The 16,378-nt window shown below is 42.0% G+C and overlaps 1 protein-coding gene across 11 annotated transcripts in view; it reads left to right on the top strand.

Annotated features, from left to right (window-relative positions):
• Positions 1–16,378, top strand: part of ABI1 (abl interactor 1) — a 141,942-nt gene that overhangs the window by 90,849 nt on the left and 34,715 nt on the right. For 6 of the 11 annotated variants that reach the window (XM_060248312.1, XM_060248318.1, XM_060248315.1 and 3 more), the window contains exons 3-5: positions 6,554–6,730; positions 13,509–13,523; positions 14,196–14,296. In XM_060248312.1, coding sequence (XP_060104295.1) covers positions 6,554–6,730; positions 13,509–13,523; positions 14,196–14,296 — 293 coding nt within the window. The remainder of the gene's footprint in view (positions 1–6,553; positions 6,731–13,508; positions 13,524–14,195; positions 14,297–16,378) is intronic. The other 5 variants (XM_060248319.1, XM_060248317.1, XM_060248316.1 and 2 more) reach the window with 1 other exon arrangement.

The following is a 16,378-nucleotide window of genomic DNA, read 5'->3' on the forward strand; positions in this document are numbered from 1 at the left end:
AGCCAGTGATGAGCTGGTTAGGAATTCAACAAACCATCAGGAATGGTGTATTGATTTTAAAAAGTTACATTTGCCTGGGTTGTGGTATTACTGTCAACTCCTCTGAGTAATCCCCTCCCCTCAGTAAATGATGTTCTTAAATTCCATCAGGCATGCCATACAATCATGTAAGATTTCTTCTCTAACAAAATGCCTGCATGGAACAGTAAATTCTCAAGATTTATTATGTAGCAGTGCTGCATAGTTATCCATAATATGACTAAAGAGGAAAGCAATACAAATGGATGTAGATTATGACTTCCTGTGATTTTAGCTAATAAACATTTGTTTATGGTAGGGACCTGTCGAGTGCATTAACTGAGATGTAGAACATCTTGTTAAATGCACTTTACTGGAACCAGGAGCATTGGAGTTTGTGTTCTACATTCCAGGGATGTAGCTCTGAACTCAGATTATGTACATTATTGTAAAGGGTTACTTTAGGAAAACAGTAAATTTAGAAGTTAGGAAAACTTTTCCCCTTCATGTTTGGGCTCTTGTACAGGAGATGGCAAAAAAGGTTTTTTAAAAAGAGGTTTTGTTCTATTAAGTACTATATTACCACTGATTTTTACTGGATTTAGAATAACTCCATACAGAACAATCATCAATGTTGCACCATCGTTTTGTGTAACAAATGAATTACCTTGGATGCTACATGTGACTGTATACAACTTTAAACAACAATGTGTTGAGATCTGTGAAGTTTGTTTGGATCACATTTCCAAAATGTGTATTCTGTGGTTTAAAGCGTAGGTTTATATATGAGCGCACACAGAGATCATTTGCTAAAAGTTGTTTTGGTGTAAGATTATTAGCAATTGTGATGTGTGGACCTGCTTTTAGACAAGTTTAGTTTTGTGGGGGATAGGGGCCTACAGTTAAATCTACCTTCCAGCTTTCTGCCACTCACTTCAGTGTTGCAAAGCTTGAAATATCAGGGTGGAAATAAACCCCCTAGTATGACTCTTTCTTATGTGAATCTAGGACCAGAATTTAAATACTCTTCCATCTCAGTGTGTTCACACATTTGCAGTATCTTGTGTCTCAGAACAATACATAAAGTACAAGCTGTGTGCTAGATGTAGGGCTGGTTATGTCAAATGACTCAGAGCTGTCAAAAGAAAACTACACTAAAAACATCAGTTCTCTGCATTGCTCCCCCCCCCTCCTTCATCTTTGAAGGAATTTCCTTTTCTCTCAGACAAAATGCAGTTATGAGTACTGGCAAACATCAGGAAAATAGCCTTTCATGTTCTTTTGAACTGCTTTTCTCCTGAATCCTCTCTTCCTTCCAGAACAGACTAAGCCCGATAGCTAAGCAATCTAATGCATTCTTTTCATTGTTTGAACTCCTTGGTATGTTTCTCTGCCTCTGATTCTCCCATTCTGGAGGTTCATGGTTTGATTCTAAGTTACTGGCTGATGCTGTTGTCTAGAGCAGAGGTCCCCAACCCCCCGGCCATGGACCGGTACCCGTCTGTGGCCTGTTAGCAACTGGGCTGTGAGTTGTATAATTATTTAATTATATATTGCAATGTAATAATAGAAATAAAGTGCACAATTGTATCATCCTGAAACCATCCCCTTCCCACCCCACCCCCCTGGTCTGTGGAAAAACTGTCTTCCACAAAACCGGTCCCTGGTGCTGAAAAGGTTGGGGACCGCTGGTCTTAGAGGACTCAAGGCCACCCAAACCTGTTGAATACAACAATCCAGTGAGACATTGGTGATACCTGAACCTGCCTTGGTTCCAGAGATCAGCTTGGGTTCTTGAAAGTCCCTCTAGTCTTGTTTGGTGTGTCGGCACTTCTGCGATTTTGAGAACGGAGAGCGGGCACCGCCACTAAATGGCTGCCATGGAGTGCTGTGGTCAGTCACAAGATGTTGGTAGGTAGGCAGATATTCTCCTATGAATGAGTGCGCCCTGCAGTCACACTAGTGATGCCGTCTGGGTTCTTTTGAAATATTTCCTGCCCCAGTGAGGTACATGAAAGACAGAATTGGCTACTTGCTTTGGGGAAGAAACCCATGGGAACCCAGAAGCACATCTGTGGGGTATGTGGGCACAACTTTGGAGATTACTGACCATATTCTACAAACTAAGTATATTCCATACAAATAATTTCACTGTGATTATAGGCATTGAAAAACCCAAGTGTGAGGAAGATGATGTATAAAAATTCCACTCCATTGGGGGTGGGGGGAGGGAATGTGCTTGTCAGGAATTAAGTTGGGAGAGATTTTTATGGGTCTATTTTATTGTGAGATTAGAACAAAGTTGTTTTCTTATTAGAAAAATCCAATTGCTTATAGGTAAACATGACTTTAAAAATGGGGACAAAGATTATCCTGTTGCCTATACTGTAGCTACTTTGTTTACCAGATTGCAATACTGAAAACAAATATTGTGAAAGCAAACGCTACAAATTGTTTATACATTTCCCTATAGCTGTTTTTTGTTTTACAAGGAATTCATATATGCTGTATTGTCTTACTGTGGCTCTTTGATAACACAACAATATGTGAAATATTTATGTTGTCCTGTACTCACAAACCAGATCTCAAAGGGCTGGCACATCTGTCTGCCTTTGCAAAAAAAAAAAAATGGTCCTAGGGCCTTCCAAGATCTGAAAGAACTTGGAAGCAACATCTAGTGAAGCATAAAAATCTGCATTTGGGTGGGTGGGTGGGAGGAATGGGAATGCCCTGGTGTGTGTGCACACAGTAACTATATGTGCCTGACATGATTTTTGGTATTCAGGCCACAAAAAGCTGTATCCATGATGGGTGCATGTTTGAAGGTTGAATCAAGATTTGATGCTAAGCACTGTGCAGGGTCTGTCCCTCTCCCTGAATTTTTCTCCTTTCCAGCAATTTGTCCTACTTGTTGGAATGTGTGGATTTTGTTAAAATCCTGTCTACAACACTTTTGAAAAAAAAATGGAGCTGCTCTACACTACGTTTTATAGGGTTCCAGTTCATTTAACATGGTAATATCAAAAGAGCATTAGTTACTTAGCATAAATCTCAAGATATGCCGGGGAAGCTGCATTTCTTTCTCACAAGGTTAATATTATAAGCCATTTAAATGTAGCAACACCTGAGCTTAATGAGTTTGTTTTCATGAGGTAATTTCACATATTTGGCAATTATCTCCTCTCAGTATCGAAGGGGGTGCTTTAATTTTTCTTGGGCCTGTTCAAGGGAAATGTGACCTAGCATAACTTTATACAAGTTAGCAACTAAGTTTGGAACTACTTTTGTTTTAATTGAGGTATGGCTTCCCTCCAGTTGAAGGAAGCAAAGGTAGCCCTGTCAATGACCTGTGAGGTCTGGGTTCCAATCTAAGCTCATGTTTAGAATCAAGTTCTCTTCACTGGTTTTGGCTGCAACAGATTTAACCCTCCTGAACTGGTCATGGGAGCTTGTGGATATGTATGCTTTAGTAATGGAAAGGAAATAAATAGTCTTGTCAATGTTTTAAAATTGGATTTCACCATATCCAAGACTCTGTCCCTTTTGTATCCATATATCCATATAAAGAAGGTGCCGAAGGTATATCACCTGAGCGTGCATCCACACCAGCATCTCACCCAGAGTGGATCTGGGCAGTTTTATCTGCAAAGTAAGTAGCAAATTGATCACAGTGAGCTGTCGTATGGTCCAAATCTAGTGAGCAGGGTTGCCAGGTCTCTTGCTGAATTGGGAGATCTCCTGCCAGCAGTTGCAATCTGGCAGGCCACCAAGGGAAAAAAAGCATGATGTCATTTCTGCCAGAATCCTGTTACTGTCAGAGATGAACCTAGAAGATTCAGTGGAAACTCTTCACTCCTAGAGTGAAGTGATATCACTTATGTCTGCACCCCAGAAATGAGATCATGCCATTCATGTAATGGTGCCCCATGTCTCTCTTCCCCCCTCCATCTCTATTGGGTGCCAGCTGCTGGCTGGCAACCCCAGTGATTAGTACTGTATTCACAGTAACTGCAGATCTTGGCATTTTGGTCTGAGATGAGTTGGCATGTGTGAATTTTAGAGATGCCAAGGATGCTGCTGCCTTCACTTATTAGATGTGCATGTGAATCTGTGCACATGGGCCTCAGTGAACTCACACCATCCTTGTATATCAGTGCTACTCTATGAATATGAAAAGCAGATGTGTCTAGGTTCCCCCTTTTTGCCTGTATATAGCAGTATCCATTGTGGGTCTATGTTCATCTGTTCTAAAGTCTGTTCTGCATGTGCAGGTTCTTTTCTGAAAACAGGCATTTATCTGGGAGCAGAGAAGTTACTTCTTTGGAGCATTGTTGCTCAGCCTAAAATTGTGTTTTAATGCGATAGGAATCATTGCAATTGAAACTAGATCAGCTGCTTTTCTCAACCATACTGATTTAAAACACAACATTTTGAAATAAGGTGGTGATGGCCTCACCAAGTGAGAAGGACTTCTATCTTTTATCTTACTCTATTCCATTTTAATTGGAAGATATACTGCTAAATCCCCAGCACTTTCTGGGTAAACACAAGCAATACCTCCATATAATTTAATATCCCAAGTTTTCTAAGCAAAGGTTAATAGAAAGGCTTTGTAGAGGTAGAAGAAGTTCATTGGCAGTGGAAATGTAATTCTTATTCAAAGCTGAGGATAAAACACATCATTGACTCATCCAAATTTTCTCTTTAAAATTACTATGGAGTAGTGGAGCTTGTAGTCTACTAATCCTTGGGGTGGGGGGTGTCGAAGCAAAATGAACCAGAAATTCTTAATCTTTTATCTTTCCTCCACTCCTGTCTTTTAAGTTGTTGCTTGAATTATCATGCATTCTACTTTATGGTAAGGAAAACAGAAAATGATGTATAGGTTTATCATCATTATAATTAATAAGACGTTATGATGGTTTAGATTATTCTAAAAAAAAGTTGACAACCTTACTGATTAACACACATTTCCATGAGTTTTGTTGGGTTAATTTTATCTTTAGTTTATGCTTTGCATGTCCTGTGCTTATAGCAGATTTATGGACTTTCGCTTTTTATGGTATCTCTCTAAGCCTGGTTCATACATAAATCATACAATCATAACTTGTTATTACAGAAACAAGTCTTGGGAATTCTTCTGCATTCTCTCCTTTTCCACTCCTTGTGCATGGCTCAGAAAAGTAATTGCTTCTGTTTTTGAAAGCAACACATAGTCTGTGAATTGACTCTTTAATCCTGATTTGGAGGCAAGAGGACACAAGATACTTCTGGCTAGGATGTAATAACAAATCATGGCTTGCAAAAGTGGAAGGGATTGATTCCTGAGCTGGTGGGGAGGGAGTGAACAAAGAATTTCCGAGGCTTTTCATTACGTGTGAATTATGCCCTTGTGTACTGCAGTCTAGGAGATTCCTGTGACAAGGCAGCTAATAACTTGAGAAGGCTATAGCTGGGATCCCCAGCCTTTTTTAGCCTTTTGGGTAGACTTGGAATTTTGACAAGGGACGACAGGTAGAGCGATGAATGGCTACCAAAAAAATGGCTAGTGCAGGGGGCAGAGCCAGCCACAAAATGGTTGTGCTGTGTGGTGGCAGCTGTTGCCAAAGCAGCATTTTTGAGGGAAAAAAATCTGCATAGCCAATCAGATCTTCAATATTCAGCCAGAAGCCTTGGTGGGTGAAAGCCCTACTTGGAACACTTGGTGGATGCCATGGCAACCACAGGCACCAGGTTGGGGACTCATGTGGGCCTATCCTTTTAGAGGGGTCTGAGCAGAACTTGTAAGTAAAGGATGGAATGAGGTAGAACAGCTTGTTAACTTCTGTTTCCTCTGATCAGCATATTCAAATGCTCCATGAATCCTGTTGCTGTCATATTATCCAACAACCACAATTATTCAAAAAATTCTGAATTCTGGTTTATGGGAGTAGACAGTGTAACCTGACTGTGGACTTTGGGTTTCCTAGACTGAGAATTTTTAGTCCTCCTAGGACAGGTGCTTCTATTTATTCCTGTATGTGCACTCTTTTTCTTCTTCTTCTTCCTTGGTGCAACTCCAGGTGAGGAAATTTTCTTCCCTGGAAAAATATGTGAGTGGAATTTTATTTACTTTTACCAGTTTCCATTTGTGTAGTTAGCAATGAGGAAGTGATATCTAAAAATGAATATTCTAGCCATTTTCCAGTTACAGGACTGTTGCAATAAATACAGCATTTTTGAAGCAAGGGTATTTTTTATGTATGCTAACTGTTCTTCACACTGTTCCTTTTCTGATGATTCATTTAGATTCAGAACCTGCCTTTTCCAATACTGTCAACTGAGCACTAAAAACCAGGTGTCTCAGTGCCCAGAATCTAAATCAAACAGGGCAAGGGGAGATGACAGAGAGGAAAGCCCAGTGAAAAATAAATGTTAAATAATTTGCTTGAAGGTATTACTGACATTTTGTAAATCTGCTTACTTAAGTCAGATGTTTAACATGTTTGCATCATGATATATGTAAACCTGTGGATTTTGCTTTTTAAAAATGTAGACGGTGGACATACACAAAGAGAAAGTGGCCCGTAGAGAGATCGGCATTTTGACAACCAATAAGAACACATCCAGAACTCATAAAATCATTGCACCAGCAAACATGGAGCGTCCTGTAAGGTATATTCGAAAGCCTATAGACTACACAATGTTGGATGATGTGGGCCATGGTGTAAAGGTAAGAAGTCAAGTTTTTCCCATCCCCAATTATTTGCATCCCCGTTTTATTCCTTGTGAAATCTGCGCTGTTACAGAACTCTATTCTAATACTGTTTGAATAGTAGGCATCTTTTCTGTCGTGATTAGTGCCTTGTTCCCCAGACATATGTCCTTTCCCTGTATGAAGTTATTTCACCTTTTGTAGGTCCCCTCTGACCTACTGATAACTGTTTGCTTGGCATAACTGATATCTCATGCACATGTATTAACATCCTAGCCCAGGGGTGGGGAACAGTGGCTCTCCAGATGTTCTTTTGCCTACAACTCCCATCAGCCCCAGCCAGCATGGCCAATGGCTGGGGTTGATGGGAGTTGTAGGCAAAAAAAACCATCTAGAGAGCCACTGTTCCCCACCCCTGTCCTAGCCACACACACACAAGACCTATATTCAGCAAAAATTATTTGCATTTCTAAACACAGAATACAGCATATGGTCTGCTGAACTTGGTGGGATATATTTACTGAACTAAAATACATGGGGTAAGACTGTAAAGTCTTCCAGAAGCAGTTCTTCCCATACTGCACACCAGTGTTTCCTCTAAGCTGCAGAGTCTTGTGAGCAAAAATTCTGCTTTGTGAGCTGTTGGCATTAAAGTTGTGAGCTACTGCATAAATTATTGTGCTCTAGGGTCATCCTTCCTGCGCTAAGACAAAAAAGTGTGAGCTGGAGGATAAAAACCTGTGAGCTAGCTCATGCTAGCTTAGAGGGAACACTGCTGCACATGTGCTTACACTCTTGCTTGGATCCATATTTTGAAGGGTTCAGAGAAGGAGAACAAGAACAGCTGTACTCTTAGATTTATTGACATTTTAGGAGGGGTTCTAACAAGCTGGGAATTCTGTACACTGCTACTTTCAAATGGGAATGCACTGGGCTGGCCCTGCCACTAGGCAAACTAGGTGATTGCCTAGGGCACCAGCCTTCTGGGTGGCCCCATGTGACTCAGTGATGCTATCAGTGTGTGTGGGGGGGCACTAGAAGTTAGCCTTGCTTAAGGTGCCAGACAGTTTAGGGCCAGCCCCAGGAGTACAGCAATGGCAGTACTGATACTGGAGTGTCTTAATGTGTTATATATGTAACTTGGTGGTACGGTGGCTTGAGAATAATTAGAAAGAGGCCTGAAGCTTGGCTGTGTGCTACTGTGTCTGCTCTAGAAGCTGCAAATGTAGGCTGTTCCTGGAAATTACCTGTGCCACTTGTTTTCCTCAAGTCTGCAGAACCCCTGTTGTTCCTGCTGCCATTTTGCTCTGTCTTCCCAGCACCATACCCCACTTGAGTTTCTTCTGTGAATTGCTGGAGAGCAGAGATGAGCTGCAGTGCAAAATGTGGTTTGAAATGCTGCTATAAAGATCCCTCTCCATTGTTTTATGCTCAGTAGTCTGTCTTTGTCATTTTCTTGAGGAAAGACAAGGGCAGGGAGAATGGAATTTCTGCACCTTGGCCAATGGAAGAGATGGAGAGGTGGATGCTTTATCTCAGCTACGTAATCAGTGTTGAGAGAAGTTTCCTATTCTTAGCTCGGTTCCCTTGCCTTATCTTGAAAGCCCTTCCTCCCATGTACACTTCCATCTTCTGTATAATGGGGGAAGAAGCAAGCAGTAGCCGCTCTGCTATTTGTTTCCTGGCAGTCAGGGAGAAGCTGCTGCTTGACCAGCAACCCTGTCTCTGCCCTGAATCTCACCTTGAGGGAACAGAACTACTGCTGGCTTCTGGGTGGCCTGGCCTCTGTCGCCTCCCATTAAACTTGCCCCACTCCGATGTTGATAGAGCATGGAAGGACATGAAATTGCACTCTTCCACTATTAGCAGCAGGAAACAGAAGATCACCCCAGAGGCCCTGATATCTTATTTTTGGTGATAGCAGATGGACCAAATACTTTTTGGGTAACATTGGGCTTTCTGTTGGGTTTGGGGTCTTGGCAGGTTCCCAACCATGCTTAATCCTTTGTATTAGTACTATAAAGGACACTCACCCCACAGTTAGACAGCCTGTGCTTTAGAGCTATGTGTAACTCTCAGGAACCTATTGTCTTGATGAAGGATTCAGTTAAAGCAATGCCTTTGAACCAATTACTGGGCTTTGAGAAGTTACTGTTTCTAGCTGTCGGATGCATTCTGGTTTTCAAAAAATGCCATGGAAGCATTACCCTTCCATTGACTTTCTAACAAACCTTTTGAGATAACTTTTAAGAGAAAAGCAAACTGAATTGTATATTTCTGAGTGTAAGAGGGGACCTCAAGGAATCCGTGACTCAGAGTAGTCTTGCCTCCAGTGCTTTTGGATGATTTGATCAGCTAGAGCTTTGATTAATTGTCCTGCTGAGAAATTAGTGACAAATAGAGCCCTTCTTTCTGGGGCTGCTTCCAGTGCTATGTGTTAAGATTTCAGATGTCCATTTTGTGAATAATTTGGACCCTGATTATTCAGAGTCTAGAAAAGGCAGGAGTGCTCTCTGCTGTTTATCTGGTTTTATACCAAGACAGTTCCCCAAAACAGAATGATCTTAACATAGCACATGAATTAAATCCCACAGTCTCCAATGGTCTACTGGGAGGTTTTTGCTAATTCTCTAACAATAGCAATAGAAAGGGCCTCCATCATAATTCTTATTAGATTTCTGTACAGTGCCTAAATGGGAGAATGCCTGTCAGCTGCCTGGACATTGCAGTCTTCTTTTTTCTATATAACACAGTGTAGATAAAGTTATATTGAATTTTTACCAAGGAGAGTGGCTATGTTTGTTTTTTCATTCATAGTCTACCTTTTTCACAGTGGATGATGAGTATAATTAGAACTACTCAATCCTAATAATCTGATTACAAAATATAACAGTTGAATGATAACAATATTTGAATCAAACAGCAAAGGTTTCTAGGAAAATAATGTAATGCAGAGGGGCAGGGATGGAAGAACTGGAGATCACCTCCCAATCTGACCCATTACATTTCTACTCTGTAAGTCTATAAGAATGCCCTCTTGAACAGTTATTTTTACCACAGAAGACTGCATGTGAATGGGCAGTTGCTGCTTTACCTGTTTGCAAGGTGGCACCTGCAGGCTTTGCTCTGGTAATTGAAGCTGTTACAGTAGAACATAGCAGGAGAGGCAGGGCATGAGTCCAGTGTCATTAAGAGTATTGTAGGTGATAGTTAGAACCTTGAATTGAGCTTAGTATTTGATCAGTAACCAATGGAGTACCCGCAGAGTGGGAATAATATGCAAAATCTACTTTGCATCTAGTAGTAGTAGCCAGACTGTGATGTTCTATGCCAGTGGAAGTTTCTGAATTATCTTTAAGGGAAGGCCTATGTAGAGTACATTACAGTAGTCTAGCCTTGAGGTAACCGTTGCATGGATTCATGTGGTCAAGTCAGCCAAATCAAGGTAGGGGGCCATCTTCCAAGGCAGTAGAAATTGTTGGAAAACCTTTTTTGCAGATGCATCAGCTTGTGTCAACAACAATAAAGTTAGACCTAGAACCATTCTGAGAGTCTTAACCAAGTCAGTGAGAAACAATTGGGCCCCATTAGAAGTGGGAAGTTCCAGGTTCTTTGGAGCTTTGGACTTCCCAGTCAACATTACTTTCATCTTGTCAAGATTCCATTTCAGCTTGCTTACCCTTAACCTTTCGATCACAGCAGTCAGGCATTGGTACAAAGGCTATAGCGTCATCAGGAAATTTGGGAAAAGAAATACAGAGGTCATGTCATCAGCATACATATAGCACCTTTTACCAAATCCACAATTTATTTCTACCAATGGTGTCACACAGAGATTGAATAGGGGGGACAAAATTGAACCCTATGAAATCCTACTAGGTGAATCCCACATTATTGAAAACTTGTTCCTAGCAGCAACCACTGAGCTCTGGTGGCAGCAGTAAGAGAAACCTCAGAAAGATGGTCCATTTGCTGAGTTATTAAATAGTTTATCAAGTTGGCAGTTGTTTCATTCAGCATTTTTTTTTAAAAAGAAAGTCTGTCAGGGTTCAGTTTTTCAGAATAGTAATGTTTTCTGTTCTCCTTGTGAGGGAATGGCCTATCTATAAATTAAAAATGATTTCAAAGATTTACGTGGTAGCTAGTTGGTATTTTGATATTCTATCACTGGCTGCTGGCATCGGTGTATATGTTTGCTTATGCATTTGCTTATTCAAAGGATAAAGCCGGCATCTCCAAGGGACTAGGCAACCCTATCAGTGAGGCTTACTCTCAGGAAAGTATTCTTAAGAAACAGTATAGTATAGCAGTTGGAGATGTTAGCTAGGATCTGGAAGACCCTGGTTCAAATACCCACTTTCCCATGAAGCTCAGTTGAGTGACCTGGGGACAGGCTGTTTCTCTACCTTGAAGGAAATAAAAGGACTGCACCAGTTGCTCTTAGTGTTCCTGCTAAGACAATGATATACACAACTTTGAACTCCTTGAAGGAATTGTGGGGTAAAAATTCACTAAATAAATGAATATTTTTCCCTTTGTGAGTGTATTTAAATATATTTGAATTTTTTTCAAAGGCTTGTTTAAGCAAGCAGTTTTGCAGTTGTGCTTAATAAAGACTACCAAATGAAAACCCTGTATGTTTGGTTTAGAAATAAAGGGATCCCAAATAAAAATATTCATTTATCTTCAACTGCACGATGTTCCCATTTTGCATTTGTTGTAAGAAGTCACTGACCTATATAAAGTCTGTAGAAAATATTTTGGTTCCTTATAAAGGTAACCGTATCTTATTGGGAACTTTGTAGTGTGATTATTTTTATAGTTCTCCAAGAGGAGGGAAGAATGAACACTAGTGATTCTTTCATGATATTTAAAAACAAAATGCTTTTCTCATTGTGTCCTGCTTGTTGTGTGAACTGAATTTATGCTTAATACAGGATAATGTTCTTGTTTTATTGAATTCATACAATACCAACTTTCTGTTGCCTTGACTCAGGTCTAATAATTTTGCTAATCCAAAGTGAGATTTGGAATTTTAAAATGTATAGTGTTTGGGAGCTAGTAGTAGAGTCAAGTAAATATAGAAGTACTGAAGTCAACGTTTGCATTTAAATATTATATATATATATATATATATATATATATATATATATATATATATAGGTCTCCAGGCTACAGAAAGAGGTTAAGTGGCACAATTTCTTCTTGGGAGCTAATGTAGAATCTGAGAGAGAGGTGGGGATTCTCTAGTTAAGTTTCCATCTTGAACTTTCTGTACATCCTTTTTGAAGCCGCTCTTCTATCAATGCCATGTTCCTGATCTAGAGGATGAAAATAATACTGACCTCCCTTAAGGGGGGTTCCTGAGAAGATTACTGAACTAAAAGTTGAAACACTGAACCCCTCAGTGACAGTACGATGCCCAGTGGCCCAAAAGCATCTCAGTGCTAGCAGCTGATGCATTTGCTTATACAAAGGATAAAGCCTAAATAATACTCTGTCCAGGTCCCTGATTTTCACCAGTTGCACTTCCTGCTTTATATACTATGATCTCATGCCACATTCATCAAAAATGGATTTTTGGGGAGAGGAGCTGTTGCAGAGGGCTGAAGTGAGAGTGCCTCATTCTACAAAAGGAACTCAATAATCAATATTTGGGATGCAGACCCATATGATACTAAGAATGTTTTTTTTAATGATCTCAGGTTACGTTCAAAAGTGCAATGCTGCTATGCAGAGCATGCTTCTGTGTAGGAAACAGCATGCCACCTACATGCAGATTAGGGGAAATATAGTTCCTTCCAAAAAAGCAGGTTGTGCAAGTGACAAATGCAAGCATGCTTCTTTTGGAAGATCTGCCTCTTTGTCTAGGCAAATGAAATGCAGTTTTAAAAAAACAGATAGTGGAATTCAGAGCTGAATAGTAAAGAATTTCCCCAAGGTTGTTTATGCAAATGTATAAAAAGCTATTTATATCTGTTGATTAATTCCTAATTTTGGAAGCACTGGTGATTAGACATATGGAATTGTGGAGGGCATTGCTCAGTTGCAGAGTGCATGCTTTCTATATTAAAAGCCCCAGGTCTCTTCCTTGGCATTTCCAGGTCTGACAGTTCAAAATGTATTTTTTTTTTAAGCAAAGAGGTCTGGGAGAGTTTTCAGATTGTAGAAAACTACTGCCTGTCAGAATAGGCAGTATGGGCTTGACTCTGTATTCAGGCACTGCCCATGTCACATAAGTGACAAGGTGCGGAACGGGTGCATGTTATCAAATTCCTGCACGCTGCTCTGTGGAAAGATGCTAGTGTATACTCAGCTGACGGAGCCAACAGTCATCTCTGCTCTAGTGACTGCTGGGGAAAAGCACGCTCCAAAATAATGGAATGTCAATCAAAGATGTGAGAGGCTAGTTTATTTCTCTGAGATCTCATGCACCCTCTCCTTTCATAAGTAGGGGTCTCCTCCCCCTCAAAACCCACATTTGCAGTCTATTTAAACATGCCAGTTAAGTAATGATTATGAAGATCACCATTGCTGCAGCCATTGTTCTATTTTTAAAAAATGCTGAATTAAGGCAAAGATGCCTCCACTGTGGAAAATAAATTATTCTTTCTCTGTGGTTGCAAGTGAAAACTCTCTTTTTTTTTGTACCTGGACTGCAAATACCAGTTACAATGATGAGGAAAGTGGTTGCAAATATTGTATTTTTTGTTTAAACCTGCCGTATGAATAGTAATAATTAGATTTGCCATTAATTTCTGCTTTTCTTCCTCCTTTTTCTTTTTGCCAACGTAAGTGGCTAAAAGCCAAGGTAAGAGGAGTTATTTCTCACTTGACCCACAATGCCCCATGACAGTAGAGGCTGCTGAGCCATTACACCTGAAAGCTAGTTCTCTCCTGTACTTCTCTCTGCTCTTTATTTTTCTGTAGGTTGTGTTTTAGATGTACTGAACTTCAGCTCCCACCTGGCAGTTGATATATCACAGATATATTGACAGATGCATTTGTTAAAATCCATACATAATGTTAATTTTGCCTAACACACATAGCGCTTGGCTTAGATGCTTCTCTCCCCTTACTGACTTGCATTGTAGACAAAGGTTCTCCAGAAACACTTGCATGCCTCTGCTAATCAGATAGCTGGACTAAATGCATTAGTACATCTTTGGTTCAGAATAAACTCAGTGGATCTGACAGATTCACTGAAATCAGATATTTTTTCATGAGCTTTTTTTTAATGCTTAGCTTAGTTTTCATTCACTGTGGGTATAAATTCTCAAAAGGGAGGGGGAAAGAGTAAAAAGCTTAGACATGGATTTTTCTTCTTGTGTTTTAATCCAGTATGCTGTAAAAAAAGAAGCTGTAGTTTAGCAGCTGTCTGGGAATTGTCACTGTGAAGAAGCATATACAAATATTGCACTGACATGATATTTGAGTCATTTCAGCACAGAAAAAAAAATTAAATCATTATTCTGGCTTTCAGCATGGAAACAATCAGCCTGCAAGAACTGGCACTTTGTCAAGAACAAATCCGCCTACACAAAAACCACCAAGTCCTCCTATGTCAGGCCGGGGAACTCTGGGGTAAGAATAAGACAACTTCTTCTGATTTTGCATTGACAAAGAACACTGTCTTTCATTGCACATGTCAACATTGTCCTAGAAACAGTATGCTGCTTTTTTCCCTCTAGTGCCTTTCTAAAGTTGTTTTTTTAAATATAAAAACATTCAATTAATGCAATTGATTTCAATGGGATCATCTGAGTAAGTGACCTTCAAGTTTTCAACCTAGATGAGAAGCCTGCTGTCTTGCTTTCTGTTCCTGTCAAAGGTGAGAGCAGCAACTGTTCCACAGGTGCAAGGATTTCTGCTTGGGAGATTGATTTCCACGCCTCTCCTCTCCCACAGCAGCCTGGAATGACTATTTAAATCTGGTTCCTGGGGGTCCCCTCTCTGTTATAGAGACTCCAAAAAGATGGGGTTGGAAGATACAGTAGCATGTTAGAACCTTCGGCAGGAAGAGTTTGACCTTGATTGCAAGCAAGTACGTTATGATCTTCTTCGTGGTCTCTGTGCATTCACACATATGGGTAATCCGCAGGATTGGCCCCGACCTCGGAGAGTTCAAAGCAATCTTGATCGTAGATCTGGCGCGCCTCCCACTTGTCCTGGGAGGAGACAGCTACTGCGCATGCCTGGACAAGGGGGAGGTGCTTAGCCACTCAGTTTCTTCCTTACCGCCGACCGGATCGCACCTTCCTCGTTGATCTCCAACTTCTTCATTGCAATCTCCAACAACTACCTTCTCTTCGCTTCAATTCTTCATCTTCTACTTCTCCTGGTATCGTATAAAAAAAAAAAAAAAAAAAAAAAGCCTCCTCTTACTATCTTTCTGGACTTTCCCCCTCCCTCCCCCCCCCCCCCTCCCGGGCGGATGGAAGGAAGGGACAAGATAATCTTTAAACGCTGTACCAGCTGCTCCTCAAAAATCCCCTCGTCCGACGGCCACTCTCTTTGCTTGTTCTGCCTTGGAGAGGCACACCGTCCAGACTCCTGCGTGCACTGCAGCCAATTTGGCAAACAGGCCCGCAAGAACCGCGCCGCGAGACTCAAGAGCCACCTCATGGAAACCTCACTCCGACCGGCCATGCCGCGTGGCGGACAACAACAACCCGCGCCATCTTCCCCACACCTCGTGGGAGAGGCGCAGTCGGCAGCTTCCGTGGCACAGACTCCCTGTAAGCCTAAGACCGGCAAGCACTCTAAGAAGTCGGACGACCCCAAAAAGCGTCGCCGCTCCGATTCCGCCCACTCGGACCCGACGGGCAGCACTAGCTCAAAAAAGCATAAGACCCGCCCTCTCGACTCGGCCTCGAACCCGACCACCAAACCGAAGGCCTCGAACCCGACCGCCACTGCCTCCGGATCGATGCCGAAGACTCCGACGTCGAAGTCGACGGCAACACCGTCAATCACTCCGTTGGAAATCATCCGCATCTCATCAAAGTCGCCGTCCATTCCGAATTCCCCACCAGACCAGCTGCTGGATACGCACTCTACCGCATCCGTTAGGACCCACACTCTCGACCCCACTAAATTCGTAGATCTCTCACAGCCGATAGACGCCCACGCGCTCACCAGAGAACCCTCGACCCCGAGAGATCCCCTGACTAGACCTCGATCTCACAGTCGCAAACGCACCAGGTCCCGCAGTCGCCGACACACCAGGTCCCGCAGTCGCCGCCGTACCAGGTCCCGCAGCCGCCGCCGCACCAGGTCCCGCAGTCGCCGCCGCACCAGGTCCCGCAGCCGCCGGCGCTCTCGCAGCCACCGCAGGGGGAGACACTACTATTACTCTCCATCGAGATCTAGGTCTCCATCCCCACGGCACCGAAGACGGCACCGACGATCACCATCCCATGATCGCCATTACCACAGCTACCAAGAGTCTCCGCGCTACCGAGATCGCACACACAGACTCCAAACTGCTTCGATCGAATCGCTTCACCATGACGACCCTACGGACCTCGGCGCCGAACCGAAGCTCCCGTCACCACTAGAATCCCTACACACGGCTCCCAAGACAACACCTCAGCCCGACCTACCTCAAGGAACCGACGACGGATCCGAGGAGGAACTCTCCGACTCCGACCACTCTTCGGGTTC

The sequence above is a fragment of the Heteronotia binoei genome, chromosome 10, assembly GCF_032191835.1.
Source record: "Heteronotia binoei isolate CCM8104 ecotype False Entrance Well chromosome 10, APGP_CSIRO_Hbin_v1, whole genome shotgun sequence".
NCBI classification, from domain to species: Eukaryota; Metazoa; Chordata; class Lepidosauria; order Squamata; family Gekkonidae; genus Heteronotia; species Heteronotia binoei.